This window comes from Carassius carassius, chromosome 30, assembly GCF_963082965.1.
Source record: "Carassius carassius chromosome 30, fCarCar2.1, whole genome shotgun sequence".
NCBI lineage: Eukaryota > Metazoa > Chordata > Actinopteri > Cypriniformes > Cyprinidae > Carassius > Carassius carassius.
Genome location: NC_081784.1, coordinates 10,951,454 through 10,970,741, shown reverse-complemented (window position 1 = coordinate 10,970,741; position 19,288 = coordinate 10,951,454). Strand labels below are relative to the sequence as shown.

Genomic DNA, 19,288 nt, shown 5'->3' with positions numbered 1-19,288 from the left:
TCCACCTACTAGGACATAATGATGAGTGGACATTAGGGAAAAAAACAGAGTTCTTTTTCAGAAATATATATTTATAGGTTGTTGATCAAAACATGGTGTTAAAAATAAATCATACACTGATACATTGACTGATGTGTTTTGAAATAGCTTTTTATATTCAATTTCAGCACATCATATTTAAAAAGAAAATATTTTTTTACACATTACACATGCTTACATTTGCATGTACTGTATATTAGGCCTTTTCATTTTCTTGTTGTTGTGAGAAAATAGATGTTTCTGTAAGAAATGTTTGAGCTTCATATTTGGAAAGGACAGGTGTTGAAACTCAGACCTAATCAGTGGCTTTTTTATAATGGAATATAAAGCATTCGTTTGGTGTGAGTTCATTGAGACCCGCTTCACAGTTTTGTGTGTTTAGTTGGGAACAATGGGCTGATTAATAATGACCTGTATAACAAAGTCCTTCTGGAGCTTGGTGTCTTGTAAACGTGTTTTATCCGTGAGCTTTCCAGAGAAAAACCAGCGCTGCTTGGTGGCATCAATGTCTTCCTGAATTTGAAGCTGTTGGAACTCCTTCTCCTTCTTCTCCTGTAGCTCAGAATGTTCAGACACATTATGATCATTGCACTCTGACACCAGGTTGACTGGAGGAGCCAAGCAGTATGCAGGGAGCTGATAGCGGTTCCCCAGTTCATCATAGCACTCCATAAGGGACCCTGAAAGAGCAAATCAAAGCTTCAATTATTTTAAAATGTAATTTATATCTGTGATGGCAAAGCTCAATTTTAATCAGCCATAACTCCAGTCTTAAGTGTCAGATGAGCCTTCAGAAAAAATTTAAACAAACTAATCTGATGCTCAAATCACTTTTCTTATTATTATCAATGTTAAAAATGGTTAATGTTTTTGTGGAAACTGGGAAAAAAGCAGGAGTCTGTGATAAACAGAAAAGTCAAAAGTACAGCATTTATATAGGCTAAATATATTTTTTACATTTAATGTATTTTTAATACATTTTTGCTGAATTAAATGTATTAATTCCTTTAAAGCAAATCAAATTATAATGATATAATTTTGTAATGACATAAGCATTTTCACCTATGGAAGCGTATGGGTAGCATAATTCAATTTGGGATGTAATATGCAAAATGACAATGCAATATGTAAAATGACAATGCATTTCTGTACTTACATTTACATTTTCCAATACATTTGTGCAACGTTTGGTGCAAAATTAAAATTAAATTACATAATTTTCATTTGCCATTTCATACACCAGTTTTAATATGTAAAATGAATACTTATTTTAACGCTTTATAAGTTGCAAAATTAAAATGAAAATGTATTACAGAAATGATTAGATATGTATAACATGTTCAAGCAAAAACTGTTGCAGAATTATCATTTAAATGCTATTTTTCTTAAATGCATTAACACTCACAGTCAAGACACTTACGATTGCATTTTTATTCAGTGTCCCGCAATGAATGTAGCAAAATTCAATGTGCACATTGAAAATGCATTCCGAGCCGATCATGTGTCCGCCCCCTCCCGCCATGTCAATCACTGCGTGAACAAGGCGGGGCTTGCAGAAGGTCTGAGACTCAAATCTCAAGAAGAGGATTCAAGTGTGAGAACATGGACAAGACAGTTGGTCCGTGTACGTTTTGATCATTTCAGTTTATGGCTTTAATATTTCATTTGCTCTGGTGGGCGGAGCTGAAACGCTGCTTTCATCTGATTGGTCGAATCGCTCCACCTTCAACTCGGTCTTTTCATTCTTTCAGGCAGAATAAGAGTCAGTGCGAGTGTGACACTGTAATGTCTGAAACCACCGCTCACTGTTAATTAGCATATTTGAATCAGATGTAGCTGGGCACATAATTCGTGCTTTCTAGGTTGTAGTATTGTATGAATATTGTCCCACTGATAAATACAGTGCAAATAGTTCTGTCTCTTTGGATAACAGTGAAGTGGAAATAAAAATCAATAATAGACTGAACAGTTCCATGTCTGTAACATTTACCACTCTCATCTTTTAAGTCATAAGGCACTAGGTATGTGTGTGTGACATTAATAAATAATTGTAAAAATTAATATTGTTACATTTCTGAAATAAAAATGGTATAATTAGCTCTATGCTGCTCAGTGCTCCTGTAGCCTACCCCAGAGCGCCCTCTCGCGAATGTAGACGGTAATGTTTTCTCTTGGTTCTGAATAAATGCGACTTATATGTTTTTTTCCTCGTCATGACGTATTTTTGGACTGATGCAACTTATACCGAAAAATACGGGTAACATTATTATTATTATATATGAGAGTATTTGACACAGACTAGAACTTTAATGTTTCACAATTTTCAGCTCAGATCTTCAGACTCGTCTGACTCGTGTTGCTGTATAACTGGCCTTGCTGTATAACCTTCCCAAAAAATCCTATTTAATTTTATTTCATAAATTTAACTATATTTATTTCTACTTCACTGTTATCCAAGGAGACAGAACTATTTGCACTGTTTTTATCAGTGGGACAATATTTATACAATACTATAACCTGGAAATAATTTAACAGGGTCTCTTGCAAGTCGCAGCAGCACGAATCATGTGGCCAGCATAATCGGATTCAAATATTATGCTAATTAACAGTGAGCGGTTTCAGACATTACAGTGCTTCACTCGCACTGACTCTTATTCTGCCTGAAAGAATGAAAAGACAGAGCTGAAGGTGGAGCGATTAGACCAATCAGATGAAAGGAGCGCTTCAGCGCCGCCCACAAGTGCAAATGAAATATTGAAGCCATAAACCGAAATGATCAAAACGTACACGGACCAACGGTCTTGTCCATGTTCTCTCACTTGAATCCTCTTCTTGAGATTTGAGTCTCAGACCTTCTGCAAGCCCCGCCTTGTCTCGGAATGCATTTTCAATGTGCACATTGAATTTTGCTACATTCATTGCGGGACATTGAATGAAAATGCAATCGAAGTGTCTTGACTGTGAGTGTTAATGCATTTAAGAAAAATAGCATTTAAATGATAATTTTGCCACAGTTTTTGCTTGACCATGTTATACATATCTAATCATTTCTGTAATACATTTTCACTTTAATTTTGCAACTTATAAAGCGTTAAAATAAGTATTCATTTTACATATTAAAACTGGTGTATGAAATAGCAAATGAAAATTATGTAATTTAATTTTCATTTTGCACCAAACGTTGCACAAATGTATTGGAAAATGTAAATGTAAATACAGAAATGCATTGCCATTTTACATATTGCATTGTCATTTTGCATATTACATTCCAAATTGAATATCGCTACCAATATCCTTCCATATTTTCACTAGATCCGTGTATTAAAATGCTGTTTAAATGTTTACCACGAGGCAGTGTGATGCTGGCTCCATCTACAATAGCCTGTGCCAGCTCATGGTCATTACATTCAATCGCTACAGCTGCAGCTTTTAGCACATCCCAGATCTCTTTACAGCCGTCGAAAGCTGGAGCCGTGTCCCAGAATTCATCTCTTTTACTGCGCAGCTGGCCCTCTGTCATAGGATATTCACTTTTCCACTTGGGCTTATCTTTCTTCAGGGGCTCATTGCGCCCTACCGAAGAAAAATACATAAAGGTAGAAATGTAACCTGAACAATGTCCTGGTCATTTAGAGATGCATAAAGTGGTCAGACTGATGTAGCCGGGTGACATTTGTAAAAATCCTGTTTCACAAAAAGGGTCCTGATCTCTTGTTAAAGAACTAGGACAACAAATATTTAAAGTGACATCACAGCTTTTGCCTGAATGAGATTCAGTGGACCTTTCCAAGAATCAGATTTTCCAAGCTAGAAGCTTCTCTTAGATATGTAGCAAAGATTTCATCTAAACACATCACTTTTTAAAGTTGCACAATAAATGCCAATTTATAGTCCTTTAAATGAACTATGAAGCTATATGGATCAAATGTAATAATCCAGTAAAAATCAGCATCTAAACCACAACCTTAGTCCCAACAGTCAAGCCAGCTCAGCTCAATCTCAACTATAAAGACGAAGAGCTCATGTAGGCCAAAGAGAAATCCCTTTGAAGGCTATTGGTTCAGACCAACAGTGGCTGAATCATTTGTATACAAACAAAACGTCACAGAATCACAGCACAAATTTCAAAAGAAACATATACTTAATTTCAATTGTAATAAACCTGTTTCCAGTCAAAGCAGAGGTCACTGTGACAGACTGGGGAAAAAAGCAAAACAAAAACAAATTATTTATAGTGTCTGAGATTAAAGCCTTAATCGGGATTTAGTGGCCTCTTTCCCATCATGCATCACTACTAGTCAGATAAGAGTTTACAACAGCAGAACGCCACAAAACAAACACACACCATCATTCAGCACTTTAAATGTGAAAAAGTAAACATATCAAACCATTTATCCTTAATTACTACACTTTTCACTGTGCATTCTTTAGATAAACAAAGACCATAAAAATATATGCTGGCTTATACAGTCCAAGTCCATGATGTACTGTAATAAACCAGCATGTTTCACACACATTTAAAGTAATACTGGAATGCCACACTCATCAACTACACATCAAACTAACTCTGTAAGTCAACACAGCCAGTCCATCTTACGGACTTACAAATTCTTTTCAATTACTAAACGCAGGAGATTAAAATGCTCATTTAATGTGGCTTCCAATGGCAGGATGAATCAGGACAGGGAACTGTGGTGTGACAGAACAGGTATGAAATGGTTTCAAACAAAATAGTATCAGCTGAGTGAGCAAAAAAAAAACTGCCAAACTTTTTTTTAGATTTAGGGTCTAGACTTGTATTAAAAAATAAGTAGGTTACTGTATATCAACAACCTCAGCAGTTCTAGTAGTATCTCTAAACAATCATATCTTGCACACTGCTAAAACTGTGTTGTAAGCTACTTACTTTTCAGCACAACTGTTATCGTTGGTTGATAGTCTCTCGAGTTTGCAACTCCCATGGTCTTATCAGTGACTTATTCCTTTAATCAGTGAAAAGTTACTGTATAGTCACTCTTACGACTTTTTGCAGGGGTTTGAGGGACAGATCAACTCCACATGCATGGTGCTACAAGATGTCCATTCACAGAAATACTCTGACACTCAGCTAGTAGCTTAGTCCAGTTTCTTGCAAAATGTACACACCCATCATCTGTTTTCTAAATCAAAAAATAACAACGGAACAAATATAAATCAAAGTAGATCATCAAGAGTGCTTCTAGGAGCAAGAAATAATCCTTGCCTTTACAATCCCTCGCCTGGGTTTGGATGTATGAGTACTTTTCACAACAAACTTAATCCAGCTGGCTCTATTTTAGACCAGGACAGAGAGTCAATAATAAACTGTAAAGCCCAGGATTGTCCAGAGCAGGTGCAACCTAGCGATTCCATTATGTTTCCATAGTGTAGCAATTCCATATGGTTCTGTCCTTGTAAAAAAGAAAAAAAAATTCCCCTACCTGCCCACTTTGAAATAGTGCCTAGAGGTTTTTAATATGATTTTGGTGATATAAGGCAGGGGTTTTCAAAACTGGTTCCAGGCAGGCATCCTCAAGGAATCACAAGGGAATGCATGGAAATGTTTAGATAAATAAATTAGTAAATAAATAATTTAACAGAACAGTACTAACATTTTTTATTAAATAGAAACTATCTTTTTCAAATAATAATTTAGGCACATTAATATTAATATATAATACAAGAAAATATGGATTTCTTTTTAAGTTTTAGGATCTAGTTTTAGGGGATTTAGGTCTCTTGCACAATAATTCATATTTGGGGGTCCATGGCATTTTAAATAATAGAAAACCTCATACTAAAATAGAAAAGTAACCCAGATCTTGCCTTTTTACAGTGATACGATCTCTAAAATATCAGAATGTAGCCTATCTAAAAAAATTAAAAAATAAATTTGCCACAGGCAGACAAATACGTTTTCTCATTCAAGGAACACCATTTGCAAACAGGATTCCTTGTCACATCAAGTCTTACCTCCTCGTTTGGTGATGTATCTGGATGCATTCCTGGAGGTCAAGTGAGACCTTTTATGTATCATTTCAAAACAACTTCCCATCACTCAAAACCACTAAGCCTCTGATGCATGGATGCCTGAATAAATGCATTACTACATGATCCAAAATGTAAAAAGTTCCAGTCAATGATGTTAACAAATTATATTTTGTTTTTGCAGAAGAAAGTGTGTCTACTTCACTTTTAATTGAGGTTATCAAATGCATTGTTGTCCGAGGGGACACACAAACCCGTTGTATTCTGCCGAATCTGCGGTCATTCCAGCCTCTACATTGAAAAACCGGGGTGGTGGACTGTCAATCTGAATTGAAACTGGTCTGTGGAAACAGGGAATTTTCTTTTGATAGCTATTAAAATTCAAATACAAAAGTGGTCATAAATGAGATTTTTGAGGGCATTTATTTTGTAATGCAAAATCAAATTGTCCTGAAAATGGCGGAGTGACACTCTGGGATAGTGGACTATTTATCCACTATTAACAAAAAAAAAATTAAATGGTGAAATGATGGTACACTGCCATCTAAAGGCAGGAATTTATTTAATGCACAGTGATGTATTTATAAATGTAAAAAAAATACAAACAAAAGAAATAAACTGTATGATGATGAAACAAGAAATGCCCTAAAAAACATTAATCAGTAATAAAATTCTAGCCAAGTTTATTCAGATGTGGTTGACTTTGAAGTATTGGATTTCAGTGCATTTAAATAATGATACTGTAAGTGACACAAATAATGAGTTAAAAAATTATATTTACATAGTCAAACTTAATCTCAACCTGGCTACAAGCCCTGATAGATAAAAAAAAAAAATCTGCCATTTATTTACCCTCCACTTGTTCCAAACCTGTATGAGATTCTTTCTTCTGTTGAACACAAAAGATTATATATTAGTATTTTTGCCCATGTTAGCTACCATCAACTGTTTGGTTACCAACACTCTTCAAAATATCTTCTTTTGTGCACAGCAGAAGTAAGAAACTCAAACAGGTTCATTTAGGGTAAGTAAATGACAGTATTTTTATTTTTGGGTGAACTATCCCTTTAAACACATTATCTTTCATAGATCACACAGACAACGGTCATGGATTTCATCACAGAATACTGATAGAAATATCCAAAATATGCATGGTGGTTTTTTTTGGAGAACAGCCCTTTGTCATCCAGTGAGATCGCGGTCTAAATCCTGGCTCTGCAGACTCCCATGTTCCCAGGTCTCCGGTTCTGAATTCAGTCTTGGCACAGTGGGTGAAACTCACCCTGATGAGAATGTTGCTCATCACCAACTAAGACAGTCAAGTCTTTAATATCTCAGACTTGCATCATGTCTTTCTTAAGAGGGTAAATGTCCCATGTCAGCCCGTCACCATATGGGCTGTGTCCAGAGGGTAGGAGAACTCGTGTCAGCCAATGACTGTGTAGACAATTATAATAATTTACATTAAAATCACAGTTTACAGACTGCAGAAAATAACAAAGACCATGTAAAATGTGTAATTTTACCTTCTCTTTTCTACACCAAAGAAGACCTTCCAATTGTTTAGTTTACCATAACTGAAAGGATTCCGATAGACCTTTAAATAAAAGGGGAAAAAGGTAAATCATAGATCAAAAATAATAAAACAAAAATTGACATATCTATCAGAGATCACATAATAGAAAGAAAATCAATCCCAATCTCCCTGCCCTGTATAAACAGTTAGAAAAGTCACATTTTTTATTCTGAATGGCCTGAATACACCCTTACCTTTCCACGTTTCGCCAAACGTTTGGCCTCTTTGTTGTTTATATGGCGTTCAATGCTGGTTTCTCCACAGGTGATAAGTACAGCATGCCACAGTGTGAGAGCTCCTAGGGTGACTGCCACTGTGCTGATGGAAAAACCAGCAAACATAATAAAAGATGCGAGTCTATAGAAATAGTAAAACCAGTATTGGGGCCATGGTGAAAGAACAGACGTACCTTGTGAGGACCCACATGTACATAACACTCTTGTGAAACATTCTGTCTTTGTAGGTGTATGGAGGTTGCGAAACCTCCGGTGTCCGTTGAAGCATCACAAAGGCAAAAATATTTTATATTATTTGAAATATAAAGCATAATAATAAATATTACTTTACTCATTAAAAATATATACTTACGGGTATTATTTACAGATAAAATTTTGTAAATACAAATATATTAAAAATATTATATGAGTGCATTTATGCATATACACATGTTCAAATATTTGGGGTTGGTGAGATTTTTTATTTATTTTTTTATGTTTATTACGCTCACCAAGGCTGCAATTATTCAATTAAAATACAGTAAAACCAGTAATATTGTGACATTTTATTACCATTTACAACAACTCTTTTCTATTTTAATATATTTCATACTGAAATGTATTTCTGTGATGGCAAAGCTGAATTTTCAGCAGCCATTACTCCAGTCTCCAGTGTCACATGATCCTTCAGAAATCATTCAGATATGCTCACTTGGTTTCTTCTCATCATCAAACTGAAAACTACACATGCACATTTTTCTGATACATTGCTCCAAATGGAAATTATAGTGTGCCAGATCAAACCAAGCATAGATTAAAAAAAATCTTAAATTCACCAGTGAACCAGTAATATTTATTTAAATACACGCTGTTAGAATTGGGATAAGGACGGTCAAAGATAATTTGTTGGTGTTTCATGGCATGCTGTATAAGAGTGTTAAATAATGAACCGTGATACAAGCACAACCAATCCCAGCTCTAAAGCCAAATAAACAGCAGGAAAAATGACTCGAGGCACCTGCACTACCTTCCCAGCTATGCCTTCTGATGGGACAATGCCGATGAGCAACCCAATCCCTGTCACCGGGACACCCTGTTTCTCCGCTTCCAAGTGTCTGAATTGCTATGGAATGGCAGAGAGACAACTGGAGGTTAAGACATGCTCACTACCCCAGACATTGAGAACAGAAAGACAAAATGAGAGACACAACCATTCAGAAAGAGAGGCATTAAATGCTATATTAACAGGAACACAAAACACCTTGTTCATCAGAATAAGTAGAGAAAAAATGTATCCCACTGAGGCGTTTTCCAAGCAAGTGAAAGATTCAAAATGTTATGATACCAAGAATAACTTTTACTAAATGGAAAAGACAAAACAAAAAGTTCATTAAAAAAAACAAAGCCTTACATCTATGGCATTGTATGCATCGATAAACAGACGGTGACCGCTGATGCTACAATACATGCAGCCCAAAGTCAAACAGAGACAAAAGGAGAAGAAGTAACGATGATTGTAATGACCAACACAGTTGTTAAGCCAAGCTGAATATAAATTATCAAGGACTTAACTACACAGAACAGGAAATATATTAAATGGATCTGGGCTCACAAAATGGAATTTAAATTATATATAAATTCAATTTAAATGTAAATCTAATTGCTACTCACTGAGTCACTTGAAATAATGTAAGCTGATGGTTTTAAACAAAATCATATGCCTTAAATTAACAACCTCACAGTAGGTTGTCTTTAAAGCTATATGTGACGAGTGGGGCGGGGCAGAGAGCCGTGAGAACAGTGCGAGGTGAATTCTAGTGAATGAATGCAATACAGTTTGTGCATATACAAGTTTGCAACAACATGAGTGCAGATAAATGACAGAATTGTTAATTTTTGGTGAACTATTCCTTTAAACTGAATGTTTAACTGTGTAAAAACAAGTAAATAAGAATCTTAGAGTAAGATAAGACCAAATGGATGCACTTTTTTACAAAATATCTGGATTATTGTGATTTAAAAAGGATACGGCAATGATGATCCATTTTTAGAATACAGCTGTAGAGAAAGATATAGGGATGTTTATACATTCATAAATTGTATAAATGACACTGAGTCACCAGTTATAATTTATAAACCGGTTTTGACAGATGAACAGTCTTTCTTACGTTTTACAGATGCCACAGTGATGACTTCGCGCTGGTTTAGGAATGACACACTTTTTACAGAACGACACAAACGGGACATCATTTTTCGTCTGAAAATCAACAAGAAAAAGGGAAAGATGAGTTGTTAGGTCATGAATAACAGTGAACACACATATCTGCTCTACTGGATTGTGGCATCTTTAAGGGTGCCGAACCTTAGGAGGGTATCCAGGGGGAGTTTTTGTGGCCTTGTAGTAATGGAAGACTATCATGATCAAGTTCCAATGTCCGTAACAAATGTGCCAAACCATCCAGCCAGGAGAGTATGTTTGGAGGACCAACGGTAGAAGGCAGAAATAACCGATGAAAACCACAGAACTGGTAAGAGCTACTACTAAAAATACAAAAACCTGAAGAGAAGGGGGTGAGGGAACACAGGGTGTAAGAGAAACAGACAATGTAACAAAATAATATGAGTGTAATCATGAGAAATGAATAGATTTACCATTCCAAACCAGCGTGTGACAACCTCCACCATCCAAAACACTGGTTCAAGGATGCAGTCCAGCAACACTTCAGAGTTGGTAAGGGAGTTAAAATAAAGGGATTTGAAGATCAGTCTGATGTAGTTCACAGGCTGCCTTAGTCTTCTGGCCATGCGACTGCGACTGTGCCTGTGCCTGCAACACCTTCGCATGCATCGGAGCAGCAGGTGCATGACAGTAGAGCAGGGACGCATGTTAAGTCCCTGTAAAGACAAGATCTATCTTTTATCAACCTGTTCGAACATCAGCACAAGCAAGTTCCTCTGCCTACGGCCTACAATTCGCTCACTGACAATAGCCCTTGTGCAGAACCTATAGTCCAATTAGATTAATCAGGTATCCACCTAAGCACTGATTGATCCAAACCAATAATGTAAGCATGAGTTAGTTTTCCGATACTAGTGCTGGGCGGTAAACCGGTTCATACCGAAAACCGGTGTAGGCTATATTTTCCGGTGTATTTAATTACTCAGCGTTCGGAACGAACGTTATGCTTAGCCTCGGCCGCAAGACACTGTTTCAGACAGACCCTTTACAATGTTGGACTTCTAAGCAGCGACTGCGAGGCATGGGGAGGGTTCACAGCGGTGCTCTGGTGTTACGTTATAACGCCTGTTTCACACAGTCGTATTAACGGATTCCAGCTGCACGAGGTTGCGGCCCGTCGTGCGTTCAAGGAGCGGTGCTCTGCAGCAGTGCAGCAATTGTTAACGTACTGAGTCTATTTTTGCTGTGCTGCAGGCGCTGAATTAAAGTGAAAGCACATTGTTCGCGGGAAAAATGAACATGGATTGACATGGAAACGCAGTCACATGGGTTTTTGGCTAGGTTTAAAACAAGAAAAAGAGCACTTTTAGATAAACAAGGAAAACAATATATATGTTCACTTTTATGGAAGCAGAAAAACAAAGTTCATTAAGACCCGTGGGATTAAAGATTTAAATGCAAAATGCACGAGACTGTTTCTGTCTGTGGTGTTTTAATTTTAAATATTTTAACAAGTAGGCTAATTATTGTGTTTAAATTTTTTGCCGCTTGCTTGAGCAGCTTATTATACAAACCTAGAAGTAAAATGCATGAATAATCCGTAGTTTATATTTATTGAGTTTAAACTAATGTCTATATGAAAGATTGTTACTGTTCTGTGATAAAAGACTTGATGCTGAAATATATATGATATGATATGATATGAAATCAAAACAATGAACAAATGTTGTGTTTGTGGACTAAACAGACGCGGATCAGTAGCGGACTACAAACACGTCCTGTGTGAAAGCACAATGAGTCCGTGATGCAGACTGCATATGCACCGCAGGCAAATTATGCATATATAATATTCATTTTATGCAAGTGCTGTCGGGTCGGGCTAAAATTGTCGCCAAAGGCGGCAACACGAGCAATTTGCTCCAGCACCTTAGCCGCAAGCACTTCTTGGAATATCAACCAGCAGAAAATACATTGTACACCTGATTATGCATGAAAAAAACCCCGTCATAAACCGGTAAACCGGTATAATATACATTTTTGGTCAAACCGCCCAGCACTATCCGATACCCATCGATTATCTACCATTATAGATATGTACAAAAGGTTGATGACCTCTTTTTTTCAATCTATAAAAATCAGCATACTTTACATGATTGCACTGGTAACAATGCATCTAAAACACCCCGCACCTTAATTTTACTAAAAAATAAAAAATAAAATAAAAACAGGAATGGCTAGGCTAGTGATTAATGCGTCTTTCCATGGATTTGTAGTTGCAATCAAACCATTAATCTTAGAAGGGTTTCAAAACCATCCCATAAAGATTCGCTAGATGTGAATTTGGATTAAAATATGCATAAACAAGGACCTGTGATGATGAAAAGAAACTATGTTATTTACAAAGGTAAGGCGGAATCAATGGCAGGCCAGCTTCGATGTATTAATCATTCAGCTGTGTCCCCAGTTAGAATAAAAAAAAAAATTAATGTTAGTATGCATTGCATGACCAGACATTGTAAAATTCAGACATATGAACTACTACATTCTGATTAAACCAGTGAATGTGAAGGGAACACCACCCATACGATATAACAATGTAATTGTGACAGACATAAGCAGAAATAGATGTAATAGTTATAGTGGACAATAGATACTGTGAGATTTGTGTAAAAATGGTCAACATCATACACCATCCCCCCATGTCATAAACAGACTAGGGACAGATTCTGAGTCTGTGACTTTAAAAATATAATTAACAGAAAAACATACACAGATATTGTTAAGTTAGTACACTGGTCAAAACACTGGTCAGTGTCAAAATAAAATGTCTAAAAGATATTTACATATACTATGTCTGTCTATCTTTCATTTATCTATAATCTATCCAATACACACCATGTTACATACATAGGAACATAAATATAATTTTTTTTTAATCTTATAGAAATCTAAATGAAGTACGACTTATTCATTAAATAACACACAATTTAACGTGATGGTTTGTTTACGCGTGGTTTATAGTGATGTTAAGTAACGTTACCTCGACCAGACTCAATCACACAGCAGAAGCTAAGCATCAAAGAACACGACAGGGCAAAAATTTGTACAATCGTTTGTCCTACCTGCCCAAGATCTCCTAAACCTGCGATAAAATCAACTCATGATAGCGCTGAATGTTTTTATTTATTTTATTTCGAGATAGGTGGAGACAAATAATTGGAATTTATATTCCTTTGATTTCATCTGTCTCTCCGTCTGACGCTCATAGATGTGAGCTGTCACGCTGGGGATTCTGGGAATCGGAGATTAAGGCGTGGAAATCAGAAATATTATCTGGGAATTTTTTATAATGTATATTTTTGTATTCTTAATTATCACATTTACGTTAAATTCTGTGGTATTTAATGAATTAGTCGTACTTTATTTAGATTTCTATAAGATTTAAGACAAACGGCAGTAGACATTGTGGGAATTGTAGTTTGATTCATGCCCAAGTCTGATTCGCGAATCGGTTCTTTCGAACACCTCCTTCAAAGGAACGGCTCAAGAAACAATTCAGTGATTCTTTTACATCCGAGCGTGGCTCTGAAATTAGAGATGGTCTTATTATTTATAGCCATCAAGTGGCTATAAACAGCCCAATAAAGACATATTACGCGTTGACGGGTTTATTATTATGTGTTCTTTTCTATAACGTAGTACTATTACAGTGTAACTTATGTAGTGAAATCGAATGTGTCCCAGTTTGTTGCATTCATGAATAACCAGTCCATAAAAAGTATTTAAATCTATTTAAAACACAATTATAATTTACGTTTACAATGCTAAAATAATTTACATCTGTTGGCTGAAAATGTGTTTTTATAAAAAGCTGTTTAATAAATAAATCGGACCTACTTCTGAACCTGTTCAACCAATGCTTTGAAAAGATCCGACTCAAATGAACAATTAGTTCAGGACTCGGACAACGAAAGTAGATGTTCACACGTGCTAAGGCTCTTCGTGGGTCGAAATAGTGCAAGACATGGCCTTCTGTTTCAACTTCGATATTCCTTTACAGACAGAAGAAACAAACGATAAAGAAAGCAAAGACGACAAAGCAAAAGATGTGCATCTTAAGTGCTCGGTAAGAGAATTTATCATTAGCTTGTTAAAACCGGCTATATCTTTGCTTATGCTTGAAGACAGCTGACTTTAAGATCTAAATGCTTGAAATGTACAACACACTTTAAATTCTAAGACTAAATTCTATAAAATTTTAACAGTAAATGTGAAAGCGTGAATCAGCAATATGTGGGTGTAGTTACTCACAGTAAGATTTGATTGCATCTGTTAAGATCAAATGCACATTGTGGTGTGTTTTCATAGGAAGCCAGTGCAACCTTCTCAAAGAAGATTAAGGACGCTGTGGAGCACCAACTTTTGTTGGATCCTCTGTCCCACATTGAGAACTGGGTGCCTGAAACCATTACCATAGGTGCCCTCCCTCCCCTTCTTTGTCTCAACGAATCAGTATTTGAGAAGACTGCTCCTGAACGAGAGGACAGTGAGGAGATACTGGCCAAAACACTGACTCAAAAGTCTGACCTCATCTCTGGAGTTTACGAGGGTGGACTTAAAATATGGGAATGCACTTATGACCTTCTTGAGTACATTGATGATGCAGGAGAGACCTTCGCTGGGAAAAGAGTGTTAGACTTGGGCTGTGGAGCAGGTCTACTTGGCATACTTGCATTGAAGAGAGGAGCCACCAAAGTTGACTTCCAGGATTATAACAGCACTGTGATAGAGCAGTTAACAATGCCAAATGTCTTTCTCAGTTGTGAAGAAGATAATGAGAACGAAGAGGAAAATAGCAGCCCTCCGTCAAAGAGGAAATCCCTAAATGTATCAAAGAAGTTACTAGATCATTGTGGTTTCTTCTCAGGTGACTGGAAGTCTTTTCTCATACTTATGCAAAATAAAACCCCATCGCCGAAATATGACATTATCTTCACATCAGAAACCATATACAACACAGACTACTACTCTTCACTTCATAATGTGTTCTGTGACCTGCTTGCTGAGAATGGTATTGTTTATTTGTCAACCAAATCTCATTATTTTGGAGTAGGAGGTGGCCTCCATCTGTTTGAGAAGTTTGTGGAGCAGAATAATGTCTTTCAGATCAGATATTTGAAGGATGTGGAACAAGGCCTGAAGAGGCATGTTGTATCATTGAAATTCAGAAAGTGACATTTAAATTCTAATGATGTCGGTTATTATGGTGCTAGTTAAGATAATGGATGCCCAATCCTTTTAGGCCAGAAGGCTTGGCTATGGGATCCTAAATTGTGCTTGGTGTAAGAACTAATGTTAAAACCGCAAGAGCACCATTAGTGAAACTGGAGTTTGCTGAAACACTCTCAAATAATTTGTTCAAGTCAGTGTTCAGTCTGCAATAAAGCCCTGCAAAACCATCATCAATAAAGTCAGGAATTGGCATAAGTTTACACGTACCACCCTATATATCTCTACAACTTATTAAACTGGAACACACAGACCAACAGACAGACTCGACACTGGTTTAATGTGAAACGAAATGTACTTGAAGATACAACATTGACCAAACATTCTTCAAAATAAAGTGGAGACAAAGTAAATTATGGAATGAATTACATAAAAGACAAATCCAAACAAAAATGTGTAGTCCCTGTAAACTGTTTAACTAATAAATACTCACAACCATTCCAAAATTCTAATATTTCAAATTGGTTACATATAGGCCCCATAATTATTTTTATTTTTTTTACTTGTATATACTTCTTCCATAGAGCTCTGCCTCATTGATGTTAAATATGGGAGTCTTGTTTAAAGTACTTCAGTGCTGATGTATAATTAAAAAGTATATGCTCTATTTCTTGGCTTTGCCCTGTGCTGCCACAGCCTCCATTGCTTTGCGAACTGTTTCCTCGTCTCCGAGGAACTGCATGGGCTTGATGGGCTTCAGGTTCTTGTCCAGCTCATAAAGAATAGGGATGCCTGTGGGCAGATTCAGCTCCATGATGGCCTCCTCAGACATACCTGTGAGTGAGGAAACGAACTATGAGAAGAAATTAAATCTGAATAATTTGTGGTGACCCCACAAGTCTTTTTTTATTTTTATGCATCTAAATAGTTTTTATTAACTTATTCAGTTTTAATATTAGTTACTTTACTGCATCAAGTTTAATTATATGAAAATGAGAAATGCCTTGGCATCTAGCAACTTTTGATTTCATGTCAACTTTAAGTAATTTTATGAAGAGAAACTCTTAAATTTCTTGCTTATTAAAAACTACATAGATTTTATTGATTTAAAGGTTTTATTAATTTCCATGACTTTTCCAAACCTGGAAATCATATTTAAAGTATTTAAATGATGGTGGGATTGAAATGATAATGTGGGATAATTACCTTCTAAGTGTTTCACGATGCCTCTCAAACTGTTTCCATGAGCGGCAATCAACACTCTCTTTCCTTCCTTGATTTGAGGCACAATCTCTTCGTTCCAGAAAGGTAGCGCCCGTGCAATTGTATCCTTCAGACTCTCACAAGAAGGCAGCTGGTCCTCAGTCAAATCAGCATAACGTCTGTCCTTTAGGACAAGCGAGACACACAAGATATAAAGTTAGCGCATTAATCAAATGTTATAAAACATATCACTATATAACAGTGCTGCTCTTTTAGGCTAATAGAAATTCTTGATTTGTTTGTTCTAGGTCATAGGAAAACCAGAGTGCTTGAATGTTTTCAACATTTGTATGCAGTTTTCTATGCAAATAAGGTTTGACCTTTGATTTCTGACTAGTTGCACTTATTAACTACTAGGTAAATTCCAAAAACTTGTTTTTTTTAACTCATGAGTTGGGATTATGAATGTTAAAATGATTTATGAGCGCTGTTATTTTCGTTGTAAGGGATGCAAGAAAAAAAAAAGTTGATAGGCATGCTGTCACTGGGCAATATCATACATTCAGCAAGCTCAAAACTGAGCACATCCTCTAGAGTAGCAGCTATCAGACACCATGTGCATTTGTATACACTTACAAGTTATTGTTTCTTATATCATTTGAGAAATTATAGAATCTGAGGAGGGGGAGCGACTAATTTGAATGACAAATACATCTAAAATATGCATTTGAATGCAACAGATTAGTTGCTTAAATTACCATAATGATTGAAAGATGCTTGAAGACCCCACCTTGCTGATGATACTGTAAAAGTCATGATCTGCATCCATAGTTGGTGGAGGGATGTCGTAGGAGCGCCTCCAAACCTTAACCTGGGCTTCACCGTGCTTGGCCGCAGTCTCTGCCTTGTTTAACCCAGTGAGACCACCATAATGGCGTTCGTTCAGGCGCCAGGTCCTGTGCACGGGCAGCCACATCTGATCAATACCGTCCAAAACAATCCATAACGTCCGAATAGCCCTCTTCAGCACAGAGGTGTAACAAATGTCAAACTCAAACCCTGCATCTGCAAAGACACCGTGTAGGCTTAATATGAAAAACTAGGTTCAACAAAATACAACTTAATATATTGTGATTCTCATTTATTTTTCTTATTATTAAAATTGTATTTAATTATTTTTAATACAGCATAGCCCTAATATGGAATTAAAAACTATACAAATTAATATTACTTTTTTATTATAGAATATTATTTTTAATAAATAAAACTAAATAGAATAGTTTTTTATTTAGAACATGTTAACATTATTATTATTAAATTATATTAAATGCATAACTAATCGCGCCAAAAGTCATTTTACACATCCCTGACTGAGAAATTCAGCACATGAACAAAATCACGTCCTGTGTTGCACGTTCGCAACGGGTAGGCCCCGCCCAAAACCTGTCAGTAAAAGGCAAACCGCCAGCTCATTGGTTCAGAGCGTACACGCGTCATTTCTGAGGCGGGGATGCACGGTCTTCTGAAAGTTATTAGAATGTTCTGGTTTGATTTTTCTCATTAAACCCTAAACCCAAAACTTTCAATACAAACATCAATTAGACAAAGCGGGCGGGCAAAATAATGCTCAATTTAGTCATAATAATGTACATGTCCTTTCAAAAACGAATCTAGATCTAAAATTATAATATACTTAGGACAGCAGATTTACAACGCTCATTTAAAATGCTGGAAAATATAATACTGTACAAACCATTTAAAGCTTGACCGCCTTTCTTTGCTTCCTGAACCCCTGTCTCGCTCAGATCCGCGTCGAACCAGCCACAGAAGCGATTCTCCTGGTTCCAGCAGCTCTCGCCGTGGCGAATGAGAACCAGCTTGTATGCAGCCATCTGAGATATTGACAGAGACCAATTCTAAAGGTAACGTAAGCAGCTGAAGACAGCGCGATGAGCTCTGAGCTCTGGTCGAACAGGTTGTTTAGCTCTGTAGAGCGTACTGTCAAAAAGACCCTCCTCTCTCGTCTGAGTCCGTAATGAATGACGTTCCGACCTCCCCAACTCAACGCTCAACCAATCAAAGCCTCGCAACAATGCGCAATCAAGTGAAACCATAGACATCATGGTGAAACTGGAAACACTGCATGGAAAAAAACCGTGACCTTCCTGTATCGCCTCTGCATATTTTATATTAAACCTCCAGTAGCATTTTGGGGTTTAAAATATTTTAGCAAAAATAAGAAGAAATAAGAATATAATATATTTAATCGTTCATAGTTCATCGACCCCATAGACATGTATAGAAAGGCTAGATAGCTTACCGGCGCTGAGAGCCAATGGGACCCGACGACGTCACACGGCGGCCATCTTAGGACAGGACCGCTCGTCCAGTTATAACATTAAAGTCTATTGTGCATGTAGTGCTGAAATAACTATATTTTGCTCAATTTTCAACCGATTTTCAAACGGCTTGGTGTGTCATAAACTTCAGGGATGCGGCTATTTAACTGCATACTTGTGAAAAATTATAGCCACGGAGTTTATTAAGAAAATAGTATATTAAGTAGACTAGACAGGTAAAGTACTAGGTATACCCATACACAACATTGAGGGTATGGACTAAAATACAGTATAAAATATATTATCATTTTGATTTTATGTACTGCAAGTATGCAAATATATGTAGCCAATCTTGTAATGTTGTCTCAGTTACACTATTCCTAGCAGAACTTGTATTACTAAGTATCCTAATAATAGTCATAATATTGTGATGAATAGAAATAAATGATGGGAATTTAGGGGTAATTAATGTACACGCCCCCCTTCATCGCAATGAATGAGT

The 19,288-nt window shown here is 36.5% G+C and overlaps 4 protein-coding genes across 4 annotated transcripts; 1 reads left to right on the top strand and 3 right to left on the bottom strand.

Annotated features, from left to right (window-relative positions):
* Window positions 1-417: 417 nt before the first annotated feature.
* On the bottom strand, window positions 418-5,076 carry LOC132110608 (ubiquitin domain-containing protein 1-like). Its single transcript, XM_059517337.1, has 3 exons — window positions 4,946-5,076; window positions 3,385-3,612; window positions 418-719 (listed from the first exon to the last, which is right to left on the bottom strand). Exons 1-3 carry the CDS (start codon window positions 4,998-5,000, stop codon window positions 418-420), a joined length of 585 nt encoding a protein of 194 aa, XP_059373320.1. The 5' UTR covers window positions 5,001-5,076.
* A 1,373-nt stretch (window positions 5,077-6,449) lies between these two features.
* On the bottom strand, window positions 6,450-10,728 carry LOC132110607 (palmitoyltransferase ZDHHC16A-like). Its single transcript, XM_059517336.1, has 10 exons — window positions 10,489-10,728; window positions 10,199-10,393; window positions 10,005-10,093; window positions 9,866-9,894; window positions 9,248-9,381; window positions 8,855-8,959; window positions 8,031-8,104; window positions 7,816-7,939; window positions 7,572-7,642; window positions 6,450-7,482 (listed from the first exon to the last, which is right to left on the bottom strand). The coding sequence occupies exons 1-10, from the start codon at window positions 10,720-10,722 to the stop codon at window positions 7,380-7,382; spliced, it is 1,158 nt and encodes a 385-aa protein (XP_059373319.1). The 5' UTR covers window positions 10,723-10,728; the 3' UTR covers window positions 6,450-7,379.
* Window positions 10,729-13,951: 3,223 nt separating this feature from the next.
* Window positions 13,952-15,502, top strand: LOC132110604 (histidine protein methyltransferase 1 homolog). Its single transcript, XM_059517334.1, has 2 exons — window positions 13,952-14,141; window positions 14,384-15,502. Exons 1-2 carry the CDS (start codon window positions 14,040-14,042, stop codon window positions 15,248-15,250), a joined length of 969 nt encoding a protein of 322 aa, XP_059373317.1. The 5' UTR covers window positions 13,952-14,039; the 3' UTR covers window positions 15,251-15,502.
* Window positions 15,503-15,565: 63 nt separating this feature from the next.
* On the bottom strand, window positions 15,566-18,473 carry LOC132110605 (phosphoglycerate mutase 1-like). The gene is made up of 4 exons (XM_059517335.1): window positions 18,201-18,473; window positions 17,238-17,512; window positions 16,451-16,631; window positions 15,566-16,078 (listed from the first exon to the last, which is right to left on the bottom strand). The coding sequence occupies exons 1-4, from the start codon at window positions 18,337-18,339 to the stop codon at window positions 15,909-15,911; spliced, it is 765 nt and encodes a 254-aa protein (XP_059373318.1). The 5' UTR covers window positions 18,340-18,473; the 3' UTR covers window positions 15,566-15,908.
* Between the last annotated feature and the right edge of the window lie 815 nt (window positions 18,474-19,288).